The 14,995-nt window shown below is 42.5% G+C and overlaps 1 protein-coding gene across 1 annotated transcript in view; it reads right to left on the bottom strand.

Moving 5' to 3' along the window:
- Positions 1 to 3,537: 3,537 nt before the first annotated feature.
- Positions 3,538 to 14,995, bottom strand: part of pdzrn3b (PDZ domain containing RING finger 3b) — a 137,513-nt gene continuing 126,055 nt past the window's right edge. Inside the window, exons 8-10 of the mRNA XM_066664232.1 lie at positions 13,715 to 13,816; positions 6,986 to 7,102; positions 3,538 to 5,928 (exon numbers count right to left, since the gene is read on the bottom strand). Of these exons, the coding sequence (XP_066520329.1) occupies positions 4,459 to 5,928; positions 6,986 to 7,102; positions 13,715 to 13,816 (1,689 nt within the window). The 3' untranslated portion in view covers positions 3,538 to 4,458. The remainder of the gene's footprint in view (positions 5,929 to 6,985; positions 7,103 to 13,714; positions 13,817 to 14,995) is intronic.

Here is a 14,995-nt window from a genome sequence, read left to right as displayed (position 1 = left end):
AAGTGTCCACCCGGAGGAAACCCATGCGGACATGGGGAGAACACACCAAACTCCTCACAGACAGTCGCCCGGAGCGGGACTTGAAGCCACCTGGAAGGACCCTGGAGCTGTGTGATGGCGACACTATCTACTGTGCCTCATTTTAACAAAACCATGTAATTATTTAAGTAAAGTTGAAACATAAATGAGCCTAAATGTTAGACAACATTGTCATAAAACAGGTACAGAATATGGTGAATATTATTATTTTGGCAGATAGATTTGCTAGATATATTTGATTGAAATTAATATCATTTTAAGTTAATTCATAAATAAATATGAATTAACAAATTAATATTTTTTTTAAATAAAAACATGAAATTTAAATATATTTAATATACTATATATATGTGGAACTTAAATCAATAATAATAGATCAAGAAAATGTACCACACCTGAATCAAATATACTGCTGTCTACCTGAGAAACAAGAGCTGTCTTTTTGAGGCTTTCTCACTAAGAAATAAAAATAGCTTCTCAGCCTCGTCTCCTGAACATGTGCCAAGAAAGCCAAACACAGGCCTTATCGGTCAGTGGCCAGTGTGCTCGCAAGCCTCATCCATTCTTCTGCCGTGGCATTTAAACAAATGAGACAAGCTCCCAGCTCGGCCTTCCCACGCTGCCCGCTTTAATTCATCTCCAAAAAGAAAATAAACCAGGAGCGACAAACTGGAGAGCGCCATCAAAGCAATCTCCACCTGCATCGGGAGGAAGGGCCACTGCGGAATTGATTACGGATGGCTACATGTTTGCCTTGCATAGCATGCTGTTATCTCCTATTAAAGGACCATGTGTGTGTGTGTGTGTGTGTGAGAGAGAGAGAGAGACAGAGAGAGAGAGAGAGAGAGAGAGAGAGAGAGAAAGAGAGAGAGAGAGAAAGAGAGAGAGAGAGAAAGAGAGAGAGAGAAACCTCCTCTGGGGACATAAATCACATGCACTGCTCTATGTCAGCCCTGTAGAAGAGCAATCAATTACATTCCAGTGGACACTGAAGAAAAGCCTCCACTTTGTCTCTCTGATTAGCATACTCACTACTCACTGCCTTAAAGTCACACAGATTCATAGACAGACCTCTATTACTCACAATGCTAACAGTTTTACAAATGTGATTTTTTTTACAAATGTCAGAAGACAGGAAACCTGTATGCAAATGAACAGGGAACCTGTACAAGCAGTAAGTGAGCTAGCAAAACAAGCTAGTTACAAAAATTTTCTTCAAGTAACTGGTCTGCACAATAATCAGTGTACACACATTTTTGCTTATCTCTGATATTCAGTCAGCCAAGTCACATTAGATCTTCAAACACAGATTTTTTAATTTGGTACAAGTGTTATAAAAATAATGCTGTAATGAAACACAAGTAATTAATAGTCACCCAAACTTTTGTGAAAATATATCCCCAGAATTTCTCATAACTCAATGTACACTTCGATCAAACTTTATCCAGAAGTTCAGTAAGGCTACACAGAACAGATAATGTAGTATAAAACACAGCATGACATACTGTGAGTGCTACTTCACTGTATAGTGGAACTTGGCAGTCAGCCATGTTAGAAGAGTTGGGTTGAAGTTCTACATTTGTACTGTGATTGCACTACAGATCTGCTTTTTATGTTCATTGTTGCTTTTCTAGTTAAATTATCTGTATGCTAACCCAGTGGTGTTCCATTTCAGGTGTATGGACCCTAAACCAGACAGATAACATTGAGTTACCTTGGCTAATGTTAGCTGGCATTTTTACTACTTAAACATCAGTGCTCCTACCACTTCTAAGTGAGGGGATTCAAAAAGTCAGTTATCTCCCTTAACCCCACATATTATATCACTGTCTCCTGATATCTGCAAGTAGGTGATGGTCTTATGAGTTTATACATATTATATCACTATGTTGTCTGCAAAAACACGTAGAAATAGTACCACAATTGGAAATGTTATGTTTGGAATTTTGCATTTGGCCCAATGTACAGCTCTTTCTTTTCTGATGCAGCATGTGCACTTGAAGGAGGAGGCAACAGTGTCTGAGGTTTACAGTGTGTTATTTCCATGAACCAAAGTCTTATTCTGCTTTGCCAAGATAAATAGTTTTCTTTTCATTGGCGCCTTTAAAATGCAATCAGATGTAGAAATTTTAATTAAGAATTAATCTTTTTATAATAACATTGTTCCAAATGCCCAGGAGGCCTCAGAGGTCTGTAAAGAAATAGCAATTATTGCAAAATACAATATCTAACAATCACAAACTATCACGGTTCATGTAGCATCATAAATATAATAATTTTACAAATGCGCTTTGGTTCCGAAGGCTTAATGATATGAAAACATTATGAATTGCTGTTGACTCTGTGTGGTGGTTGTAGATGTTATGCTATATTTGACTACATCATTTGGGAAAGCCTTTAAAATCATCGAGTTCTTCTCAAGAACATTCCACAGAAGATTTCGGCTAACAGCTGGACGAACAACTCAGTGCAGCTGCAGCTCTAGCTTCTCAGGGATGAACGTGATGGAGGTCTCTCCAGTGACCCAAGTGCAGCAGCTCAGATTTACACACTTAGGGTCAATCAAGCTGAAATGGAGGCTGTGAGGTCACCAGCTGTAGGGTCAAGTGCTCAGTCAGGTGTGGAGATGTTAGCAGGATATTCCTTGCACCACTTCAGTGGTTAGAATTCCTTAATCTAGGAATAAATTTAGTATTGATTTTCACATGAAGACTTGACAATAGCAGTTATCAGGCTAATGGAAAAGGGCTTTATAAACATTTATTCAGTTTTATTTCATTCTCCTTGATACTATTTGTCTCAACTGACTGTTCTCTTGTTTCGGTCTCTGCAAATCACACAGTGCCATGACCTGAGGCATTTCTTAAACACCATTGGACACTTGGTGGAGAACACTTACTGCCCAATTCTGTTTTGTGTGTTAGCAGATGATGTCTTTGACTAGCATTATTCTGTGGTTAAGAAGGAGTAGCAGGGCAACCCTACAATTGTCACAGTCATGGTACATTTTGCTGTCAAAAGGAACAGAATGTATTATTTACCTTATTCTATTATTATTATTGTAGAATTTAAAGTTGTGTTGATTTCATACCCCGCATTTTCATTTCGCACCAATACTTGTATTGTTATATTTTACACAGTTCTATAATGAAATCTTACATATATTTACCTCTTCTTCTGGAGAAGAGAATGTAATGTACTTTTAGGGAACACTTTGAACATCTTTGAAACCACTGTTGTAGCTTTTAAATGTACATTTACACTGTATAACTTCAGTGACAATAATGTACCTCTACCATACCTTTTTATTTCTGTGTGGGCACCCATCCATAGGGAGCAAAGCCAGGCATGGATAGCTGTGGCATCACTGGGGATTGAAAAGGCAATCACCCAATGAGTCAGTGAGAGCTGCACAACTGTAAATAGGATATTCCTTGAACAATAGCAAAAAAATAGCAAACTTGTCAAATATAAAACAATAATTTATTATTTCTCTCATTTTACAAGACATCAAATTGTGTTGCTAACTAAGGATTGTTAGGCTGTGTTATTTCTCCTTTGATACATGAAATCCTATACAAAAAGATACAAAATGCTTTTGGATTACAATGGCATTCAAAACCCAACCAAGTGATCTTAATTTTTTTCTTCAGATTACAGGTTTTTGCATGTCAATTTACTCAAAAAAAAAAAAAAAAGAAGATCATGTCAGCGAAACAATGCTGAGGTCACCATTTTGTTGTCAAAACAAAAAGAAAATCACAGAGTGCATGTTTTTAACAACAACACAAACAAATGTACAGGCCAAGATATCGAAAACTTGCTTTCAAATGATGTGTAACTCTATGCCCGACTGAACAGCTGGGGCACACAATAGCTGTTTATAATAAAACTGAGGAAAAAAATAGCACCCTTTGAAACTGTAAAATAACCGTACTTTAAAACATGTAAAATTGTCTTACTGTAGTACTTAGTGTTGACCTTGGAGCTAAATACTTTTTGTATTACTTTGATAAGTAAGATGTATGAATCATAATTAAAATACTGATAAACATGATGCGTAAAAGGGAAAAAAAAACTAAATGAAAACAAAATAAATGTTTGCAGTTGTTTACTTATGGCATGTAATCTTTTTCACTGTTCTCATGTTTAGAACAGTTCCTTTATAACATAGTATTCAAAAAAGCAAGCACAAAGTAGAAAGCATTAGAGAGGGTATGAAAATCCAGGTCATTTTTTTTTTCCAAAACACATCCTTAGTCCTTCTCCGAGAACCAACATCTCAGTGTATCTTCTCTCAAAATGGCTTCCTTCAGAAGAGGCATTCCTATATCCTTATTTACACATTGCCACATTGAACGAGGCAGGATTTCCTACCCCATATTGGTAGTGTCCTATGTACAGCAGAGAAAGCCGAGATCACACAGTGGTGACAGACAACAGAGAGTTGTATACTCTGGTGCCATCCGGTGACTTGGTGCCATGGGTGAGCAGCTCCTGGATTGTCATCCAGTTGTCGAAGATCTTCTTGTTGCGCTTTTTCATCATCTTCTTGTGGCTCAGTTCGATGATGTTGGGCTCCTTCTTGTCGTCGGTAATCTGCTGCTCCTTGAGGCAGTCCATGCGACTCTGCTTCATGAACTCGCGTCGCTGCCGCTGCTCCTTGGCTCGTACGGCATGCTGCTTGCGCTCCTCTTTGCTCCAGTAGCGACCCATCTTGAGCTCGCTGACTGCATCATCATCTGTGGTCATCCCACCGCTGCGTTCCTCTCTGATTCTCAGGGCACGCTCCCTCAGCAGACGATCCCTCACTGGCCTCTTGGTGATGTAGCGGGTACCATCGCTGCGGATCTTGACTTTCCACTCCATCTTGGGTTCGAGGTCTGGAGGAGGGCACATGCTGGCCAGGCTCATCTGGCTCTGCCCATACTCCACAGCTGACTTCTGCTGGATTAGCTGCATGTAGCTCTGGTAGTGTCTGGCATGTGCTGGGATGTGGGCGTGTTTGTAAGGTGAGCGTTTCCGCTCTTTGGCCTCGGGTTGGGACCCTGCTTCAGTCTCTTCAGAAGTTGTGGGGCGACTCCTGGACACTTCTTGGACTGGCGACAGCATGGGTTTCTGGATTCTAGGGTTGGAACTCAATGTGGCTCCTGTGCAAGCTTCTGCTTCGTTAGCGCGACGGAGGGAATTGTCAGGTGAGAGCTCTAAGGTAAGTGGCGTACTGCGGCAGCTCTCACCTGTGTTGTAGGCACTGGAACTGTCCTTATCCGACTTCTCAGGCAGCTCGCTGATATCATCCAGCTCATGGCGCCGGGAAGCGTCCACGCTGGTATTATAGTTGCGGAAGCCGCTGTTGTGGAGCATCCATGGCTGCTGAATGCGATGTGCCCGGACAATGTTCAGGCACTCCAACTCTATACTGCGCAGCTCTTCATTGAGAAGCTCAAGCTCCTTGTCCACTCCTTCCTCTCCTGCTCCCATTAACTCTTGCCCACCGATTAAGCCAATATTGGGCCAGCTCAGACCTTGGAGGCAACCACTGCCACCACTCCTCACCTGGCACTTGAGCTCCAGAAGCTCACGGAATCGCTCACATTCATCAGCCGGGAATTCGCCCAGGAAGTCTGCATCATGATAGTCTGCAGAGATGAAGGACTCGCTGCTGAAGGGCAGGTCGCTGCTGCCTAGTGTGTCCTGGCTGTAAGCCAAGCGTCTGCGACTGCCTAGTGTGGTAGAGGCACTGGTCTGGTCGTCGCAGAGGTTCTCTTGCTCTGAGCTCTCATCATTACGTGTGCTCTCATCCGTACGCCCAACACCACTGTCCTTCTCGTGTCTCTGAGACAGCAGTGTGGCTGTGTCTGTCGTAACTCCATCTTCCTCATGCTTCTTCTAACAACAGATAAGACAAAAGATCTGTCATGAACACAAGCATGAGCCACAGAGACAAGACATACTGAAAGACCATATTAATGGCAGATGGTAAATTAAAGTCCACCTTCATCAAAAACTAACCATCCCCCTGTAGTCGCTACACATTACACAGTGCTATATAGTTTCTTGGGCATTATTATTATAGGTTTCCCTAGTCTACACTCTCAGAAAACTAAGTGCTGTTACAATGACTCCGTGCACTCTGTAGTGACTGGAGAATTTTCACCCAATCAAATCATCTCCAATTCAACCCCATATGCGTAATTCCCAGTAGTTGTGTGAGGATAAGCATGTACCGCAAGTGTGGGCCAGACGTTGGAGAAATATCGATTTGGACCAGGTTTGATCCAAAACACACCTGTAATGTGGAGCTATGGCTTAGTTGAGGCAGGCAGAGTCACCCGGAAGCAACACTATTATTCAAGGCTAAATTTGGGCCACAAGAGAACTGCAGATGTGCCATATTCGGTCCAAAATTTAATTGCTGTCTGGGTAGACAGCCCCACATGTTGGAGGATGCCAACCACCATGCTGTGTGATAAGGGGAGGGAGAGGGCAATTGTGCTGTCTTAGAACTCCCAGCCTTGGACGGCTGAGGCATCACTGGGAATCTTTTGATGACAGGGCTAATGATTAAACTACTCAGGCACTAAGGAGCCTAAAAGAGTAGCACATATTGGGATCTCTCAGATACTTAAAGCACACAAAAAGCACACAAAAAGTCCAAAAACAGGTTGAATAAGCTTGCAATATTCATGCAAAAATATAATCAAGGAAATGTTAAGTAGGTTGATTAGACAGAAGATGATTTCACTACCCATTTTTTAGTGTAGAGATAGGATTCAGCTGATTTCATCAGGTAGAAATATGTAGGCTATATTCAGAAAACATAAAGCCAAGGCTTGAGTGTCTAATCTAGTAAGGAGGTGAGCAACAGGGACATATCCTGATATGACTGACTGACACTCTGGCTGACTCTGTGATGGATGGATGTTTTATGACTGATGACGCTCACCTGTTCCAGCATGCTGGCGGTGAACTGCATAGCCTGGTGATGCTGCTCCTCCAGCATGTCCATGTGCAGGTCATCCAGGAAATCATTTCTGTCATCGTCCATCCATCCTTCATCAAGCTGCAGCAAGAAACAATTGGGACAGGTTGGCATTTTCTTCCTACAATCCTGACATTCCAAGATATCTTGTAAGGCAGTTCAGTGATTTTACTAAATACCGTTTTAATTAATATATAATTGGGCAATAATTGAAAAACATTGTTTTTTTTATTCAAGTGACATTGTTTTAGATTTTGTGTGCCATGTCATGGCAGACTACCCTGACAATAAGAAATATATTCTGGCCCAGGTCTAGCCTACATCCTCAAAATTATAATTGGCAATTTTTGGCTCAAACTCAGTTTGCCAGGACCAGCACAGCCATATCTGACATGGGCCAAGACGTGTATTTATATGAGTGCTATTTTGGTTCAAATGAAATGTGCCAGTATTTACAGTGTGAAAGCAGTGCTGCATCTTTACCAGAAGTAGCCGCTTCATTTTATTTGTGTATGTGTCACGCCTATGTCTCAGGACTCAAATTCCCAGAATGCACCTGCCAGTCACATGACTACCTACCGGTCTCCCTCACCAGAGTTCTAATTACTCACACCTGTCTGTCTCCCTATATATACCTCACTCTGAGAACTGTTCCCTGCCGAGTATTGTTTTGGTTCTCCCATGCATACAACGCGTTTCCTGGTACTTTGTCTGACGGTCTCCTGTTGCCTACTTCCTGCCTGTGTACCCGATTTACGTCTCCTGTCTTGTCCCTATTGGTATTGTCTGCATTCTCTGGTTTTTGAACTCTGCCTGTTTTTGACTACGATTTTTGTCCATCCTCCGAGGTACTGTTTGCTCCTGTTTTTGAACTTTGCCTGCTTTGTGATTACTCTTTTGGATAACGACATTAAACAGACTGTTAACTGTGTTCCGCGACTGTCAGCTTTCTGTTATGTCCTGACAGAATACTCGGCCAACATGCAGACAGCGGACACAGATGCCGTCAGAACGGCTATAACTAGTCAGGGCCAGATGCTAGGTCAACACCAGCAAATGTTGACTAGCGTGACTCAATCTGTTGAATCTCTCGCTCAACAACAACAGAGTCAACAGCTCCAGTTGAAACAAGTGTTGGAGAGGGTTAACGCCCTTGTAGCGCGTATTCCTGCTCCTAGCCCTAATCCCAGTCCTCCTGTAGCGTCTGTCAGTCTGAATTCTCGTTATCCTGTCAGTAAACCGGAGATGTTTGAAGGCGATCCGGCCAAATGTAGCGGTTTTTTATTGCAATGTTCTATATTTTTTGAGAATTCTCCTCCCAGTAATGACCAGGCAAAAATCGCCTTTTTGGTCTCCCGTCTGTCTGGTAAAGCTCTTGAGTGGGCCACCGCTATTTGGAACAGTATAGTCAGTAACACTTATCCCGAATTTGTCAATACTTTCCGGGAAGTGTTTGACCATGCTAATGAGGGACGTTCTTGTGGTGAGATCCTTCTCACTCTTAAGCAAGGAGCCCGAACTGCTGCCGATTATGCGTTAGAGTTTCGGACTATTGCTGCTGGTAGTGGCTGGAATGAACCTGCGCTCATTAATGTTTTTCGTAATGGTCTAAATCCAGAAATACTCACGGAACTGGCTTGTCGAGATGACGGATTGACTTTAGATCAGTTAATTTCTTTATCCATCCGCCTGGACCAACTCCTACAAAAACGTCCTCGACCACCGTGTAAGAGACAAGAAGTTGTCAAGCGTCAATCCGCTCCTGGTTTTCTATTTCGCCCGGTACAAGGTCAAGCTCCCTGTCCTAATCCTCCCTCGGATCCTATGCAATGTGATAATATGCGACTTTCTCATGAAGAACGCCTTCGTCGTCTCCACGGTGGACTATGCTTATACTGTGGAGGATCCGATCATATTCGTCGTGATTGTACACGCCTACCTCCACAAGTCCGGACTCAAAACCTGGAGAGGAATTTTCGTGCTAACTTGGTGAGTGTACCCACAAAAGGGTTAATATCAAAATCTTTTCTCATACCTGTCAAAGTGTACTGCCAAGGAACTTCTTTTGTCGTTTCAGCGCTAATAGATTCTGGAGCTGAAGGAAACTTCATTCAACAATCCCTCGTTACCCGGCTGGGAATTAAGACTAAACAGTTGTGCAAACGGATCCAAGTCCGAGCTTTTGATGGCCTTCCCGTGGGAGGAGATTTCATCTCACAAGAGACAGTTCCTGTTTGGTTCCAGACAAGTTTCTTGCATCACGAGTGGCTTTCGTTCCTGGTATTACCCAAGGCGGATTTTCAGATCATCTTAGGACTACCGTGGTTAGAGATTCATAACCCAGCTATCTCATGGAGCCAACGCGAAATCACATCCTGGTCATCCTTATGCCACACAAACTGTTTAGCCCTTAAAAACATTTCTATCCATTCCACTTCAGTGGAGAGTCCAGATTCAACCATGTCAGTAGAAATTCCTCCCGTTTATTCCCAATATTTAGAAGTTTTCAGTAAAACAAAAGCTACTAAACTACCCCCGCATAGGCCATATGACTGTGCGATAGAACTTGTTGAGGGTGCTACCTTACCTAAATCACGTATTTATCCTTTGAATTTAGAAGAAGAAAGAGTCATGGAGGAATACGTCAAAGAAGCTTTAACACAGGGGTTTATACGTCCATCAAAGTCTCCAATATCTTCGGGTTTTTTCTTTGTCAAAAAAAAGGACGGTGGATTAAGACCATGTATAGACTATCGTGCTCTGAATGATATCACCAAGAAATTTGTATATCCTCTACCCCTTATTCCAGTCGCATTAGAGCAACTTAGAGGTGCTACCATCTTCTCTAAGTTGGACCTTCGTAGTGCATATAATCTAGTGCGAATTAAGGAGGGTGACGAGTGGAAAACTGCTTTTAGTACCACCAAGGGACATTATGAGTATTTGGTAATGAGCTATGGGTTGGCAAACGCTCCATCTGTGTTCCAGGAGTTTATTAATGACATTTTTAGGGACATGTTGGGAAAATTTGTAATTGCATACATTGATGACATTTTGATATACTCTCCAGATGTGAAAACTCATGTAAAACAGGTCAGTCAAGTGCTTCAACGGTTAAAGGAGAATAACCTTTTTGTCAAAGGAGAGAAATGTGAATTCCATCAACAAACCATTTCATTCTTGGGATATGTTATCAGTGTGTCTGGTATAGTCATGGACGACCAGAAGGTCGAGTCGGTCGTAAACTGGCCAGTCCCAACTAACGTGAAAGAGCTTCAACGCTTTTTAGGGTTTGCGAATTTCTATAGACGGTTTATTAGAAATTTTAGTTCTATTGCAGCCCCACTTACTGCTTTACTAAAGGGTAGTCCTCATCGTTTGTGTTGGTCTGCTCAGGCCCAAAGTGCTTTTGAACGTCTTAAGACAGCCTTCACTACCGCTCCCATATTAAAACATCCTAACCCTGAACTCCCCTTTGTGGTGGAGGTAGACGCTTCAGAGACGGGTGTAGGGGCGGTACTATCTCAACGCAGTGGAGAACTTCCTAAGTTACACCCCATTGCCTTTTTTTCGCATAAATTATCACCTGCTGAACGAAATTATGGTATCGGGGATAGAGAACTTTTAGCGGTAAAGTTGGCTTTAGAAGAATGGAGACACTGGCTAGAAGGTTCTCTACATCCTTTCACAGTCTTAACTGACCATAAGAATCTTGAATATATTCGTTCTGCAAAACGTATGAACTCTCGACAAGCTAGGTGGTCGCTGTTTTTCTCCCGGTTCCGGTTTACCATCACGTTTCAGCCTGGTAATCGTAACCTTAAAGCAGATGCACTCTCTCGTTTTAATCAGAATGAGTCAGAGGAGAAAGGTGAAGTATCAAATAAGTTTATACTACCTTCCTCCGTTTCTGTGGCAGCTATCAGATGGGAGTTAGATGAACTGATTGCACAAGAAAATCGGTCAAAAGGAGTTTCTGAATCTTGCCCGGAAGGCAAAACTTATGTACCGCCAGAATTCCGTAATAGGCTGATTACCTGGGCTCATTCGTCTCTGACATCTGGTCATCCCGGAGAGAGACGTACTACACAGCTTATTCTAGCACGTTATTGGTGGGGTTCAGTAAGAGCGGATGTACATGAATTTGTATCATCTTGTTCAGTTTGTGCTCAGGCAAAAACACCAAAAACCCTTCCGGCAGGTAAACTTATGCCTCTACCCGTTCCAGAACGTCCCTGGTCGCATTTGGCGCTGGATTTTGTCACTGACCTACCTCTGTCGGAGGGATTTACTACAGTTCTTACAGTCATTGATCGGTTCTCTAGAGGAGTTAAATTCATCCCAGTACCTTCATTACCCACGGCCCTAGATACTGCTAAAGCTTTATATATACATATATTCCGTCATTATGGAATCCCTGAAGACATTTTATCAGATAGAGGTCCTCAGTTTACGTCACATGTATGGAAAGCTTTCTTTGAACATTTAGGGGTAAATGTTAGCCTTACCTCTGGATATCATCCCCAGAGTAATGGCCAGTGTGAACGGGTTAATCAGGAGCTGGGAAAGTTTTTACGAATTTATTGTCATGAGAATCCACAAGACTGGTCCCAGTACTTGGTATGGGCAGAGATAGCCCAAAACTCCTTGGTCAACTCGACTACTGGTCTCACCCCGTTTCAGTGTATATTAGGTTATCAACCTCCGTTGGCACCCTGGACTGCAGCTACATCTGGAATTCCATCAGTCGACGAGTGGATGAAACGCAGTGAGGAGGTGTGGGAGAAAACTAATCTTCACATCACGGAGGTCCTTTCCCGGTATAAGGAACAAGCTGACAGACACAGATCAAATTCCCCGTTATTCCAGATTGGAGAAAGAGTATGGTTGGCTACAAAGGATATCAGGTTTGAGGGGAGGTGCAGGAAGCTCCTTCCTAAGTATATTGGTCCTTTTCGTATTTCAGATAAAATTAATGATGTTACTTACAAGTTAGAATTACCTGCACAATACCGGATTGCTAACTCCTTTCATGTGTCTCTCCTCAAGCCTGTGATCTCTGGTCCTTTGAATGAGTTGCAGCCCGACGACGTTCCGCCCCCGGCATTGGACGTTGGGGACTCTTCCACATACGCTGTGCGAGAGGTACTGGATTCTCGAAGACGTGGAGGAACTCTCCAATATCTTATTGATTGGGAAGGGTACGGTCCTGAGGAGCGTTCATGGGTACCAGCAAAGGACATCTATGATCCGGGTCTCGTGTTGGCGTTTCACTCTCGTCATCCTGAGAAGCCGGCTCCCCGTCCCAGAGGTCGCCCGAGAGGATCGGTATCTAATCCCGCTCCGTCCCTTCCTAGGTCTCGATCCAGAGGCCCATGTCAATCTCAGTCCTCCGCATGTGCAGAAGTCCATAGTTCCGGTGAATCTGTTCCGCTGGGTGGTCGTCGTCGTGGTCGTCCTCGTTCCAGGCCTCCTCCGGTGTCTTCGGGGGGGGGTACTGTCACGCCTATGTCTCAGGACTCAAATTCCCAGAATGCACCTGCCAGTCACATGACTACCTACCGGTCTCCCTCACCAGAGTTCTAATTACTCACACCTGTCTGTCTCCCTATATATACCTCACTCTGAGAACTGTTCCCTGCCGAGTATTGTTTTGGTTCTCCCATGCATACAACGCGTTTCCTGGTACTTTGTCTGACGGTCTCCTGTTGCCTACTTCCTGCCTGTGTACCCGATTTACGTCTCCTGTCTTGTCCCTATTGGTATTGTCTGCATTCTCTGGTTTTTGAACTCTGCCTGTTTTTGACTACGATTTTTGTCCATCCTCCGAGGTACTGTTTGCTCCTGTTTTTGAACTTTGCCTGCTTTGTGATTACTCTTTTGGATAACGACATTAAACAGACTGTTAACTGTGTTCCGCGACTGTCAGCTTTCTGTTATGTCCTGACAGTATGGTTCAATTCCTTACTTAGGTAGGAACACTGTATCATTGTCATACATTTTATTTATTAAAATGTTGAGGATAAAAGGGTCTAACAAATATTAAAAGGTTACAAAACGGTTTATTACATGGTTATTTTTTAAGTTGTTAACACCTTAAAAGTCATTAATAATCATTTGTAACAGAGATAGGAAGTGTGACAGTGACCTCTCTTTGGTCTAATACTGAAAGTGTCAAGATAAAGAATAAGCTGCAACTTCGAGGATGTGAATTAAATAATTTCATATGTTAATATCAATTACATCAATTATCACTGATGTATTAAAAGACACTCTGTTGGTGGTTAATTCATTAAATGTTTAAACCTATTAACAAATATGTGATGAAGTCAACAGGCTTAATGTCGACTGATGGAGAAGACAAAGTATGGTCAGTATGCAGCAAAATCTGAAGTTTAACCGTAGATGGATGTGGATTCACTATTTGGCAAACAACAGGTCACTGTTGCCCTTTCTATCTATGTGTTATAACTGATTTAAATGATTTATTAATGAATTAACAACATAACCATTAATTAATAACTTTTAAACCATTTATAAATCTTTATTAGTGTAGTCTTATGTGTCTTTTTAGTCTTTTAAGTGGTACCCTTAATTCTAACAGTAAATAAAAACCACCTCCTATGGTTCTCATGGCTTTGTGATTTGTGTGTGTGTGTGTGTGTGTGTGTGTGTTTGTGTGTGGTGTGTTACCTGTATCTCCGGACGAGCCACTAACAGACAGACATTCTTGTTCTCTTCACTTGTCAGAAGAGCCACCGCTTCCTCTCGGTTAAGTATCTCAATCCCGTTAATCTGAACAGAGGGCGGAGAGACAGATTTCAAATGAACAGCCCGTCCATCCGCATGACAACAGGTGTCAAAGAGAAGATGCATTACGTGTTTCCAGACATTTTTCTTTTTTATTTTATTTACTTTACAAGGGTTAAACAGCTCTCATGCCAAAATGCAGATGTAGGTGTTTAAAGACACATTTTAGTAGCAATCATATCCTTTAGAGTGTTCTTGTGAGAGTTTATCATTAACTTTGTCCCAGAAGAGTCTGGTCAGTCAAGGAGACAAATAGTCTACTCTCCTGAACAGAGTGTATTCTGTCCCTGCAAAAATATATTTCATAGTGTTTAAATGACAAAAAAAAGGAAATAATGTCAATAAAAAAGTATATAAATGCTGCAAAAATGGCACAGTGGTGCAGCAGGTAGTGTTGCAGTCACATAGCTCCAGGGACCTGGAGGTTGTGGGTTCGATTCCTGCTCCAGGTGACTGTGTCTGTGATGTCTGTGAGGAGTGTGGCGTGGGTTTCCTCCGGCTGACTGTCTGTGAGGAGTGTGGTGTGTTCTCCCTGTGTCTGCGTAGGTTTCCTCCGGGTGACTGTCTGTGAGGAGTGTGGTGTGTTCTCCCTGTGTCTGCGTAGGTTTCCTCCGGGTGACTGTCTGTGAGGAGTGTGGTGTGTTCTCCCTGTGTCTGCGTGCGTTTCCTCTGGGTGCTCCGGTATCCTCCCACAGTCCAAAAACACATGTTGGTAGGTGGATTGGCGACTCAAAAGTGTCCGTAGGTGTGAGTGAATGTGTGAGTGTGTGTTGCCCTGTGAAGGACTGGCGCCCCCTCCAGGGTGTGTTCCTGCCTTGCGCCCAATGATTCCAGGTAGGCTCTGGACCCACCGTGACCCTGAACTGGATAAGGGTTACAGATAATGGATGGATGGATGTTGGTGTTTTAACACTGATGACTGGTTTGTGGTAATGACCTGCATCAGTTTAAACCCAAAGTCCTAATAGAGTTTAATGTGTGTATATTAGAGTAAAAATAACTAATTCAGTTAATCCAAATACTTTAGCACAATGACTGCTTATTGTTTATATTATTGATGAAACTGATCATCATTTTGATTGTTTAACTGAAAACCCAGGATTATTGTTTGTTTTAATATCAGGCTCACATTTACCGTTTAGTTGTAGAGAAACACTTCATAAA

This window comes from Hoplias malabaricus, chromosome 3 (genome assembly GCF_029633855.1).
Source record: "Hoplias malabaricus isolate fHopMal1 chromosome 3, fHopMal1.hap1, whole genome shotgun sequence".
In the NCBI taxonomy this organism is placed as follows: domain Eukaryota; kingdom Metazoa; phylum Chordata; class Actinopteri; order Characiformes; family Erythrinidae; genus Hoplias; species Hoplias malabaricus.
The sequence above is the reverse complement of the archived record's forward strand: the minus strand, read 5'-3'. Positions and strand labels throughout refer to the sequence as shown.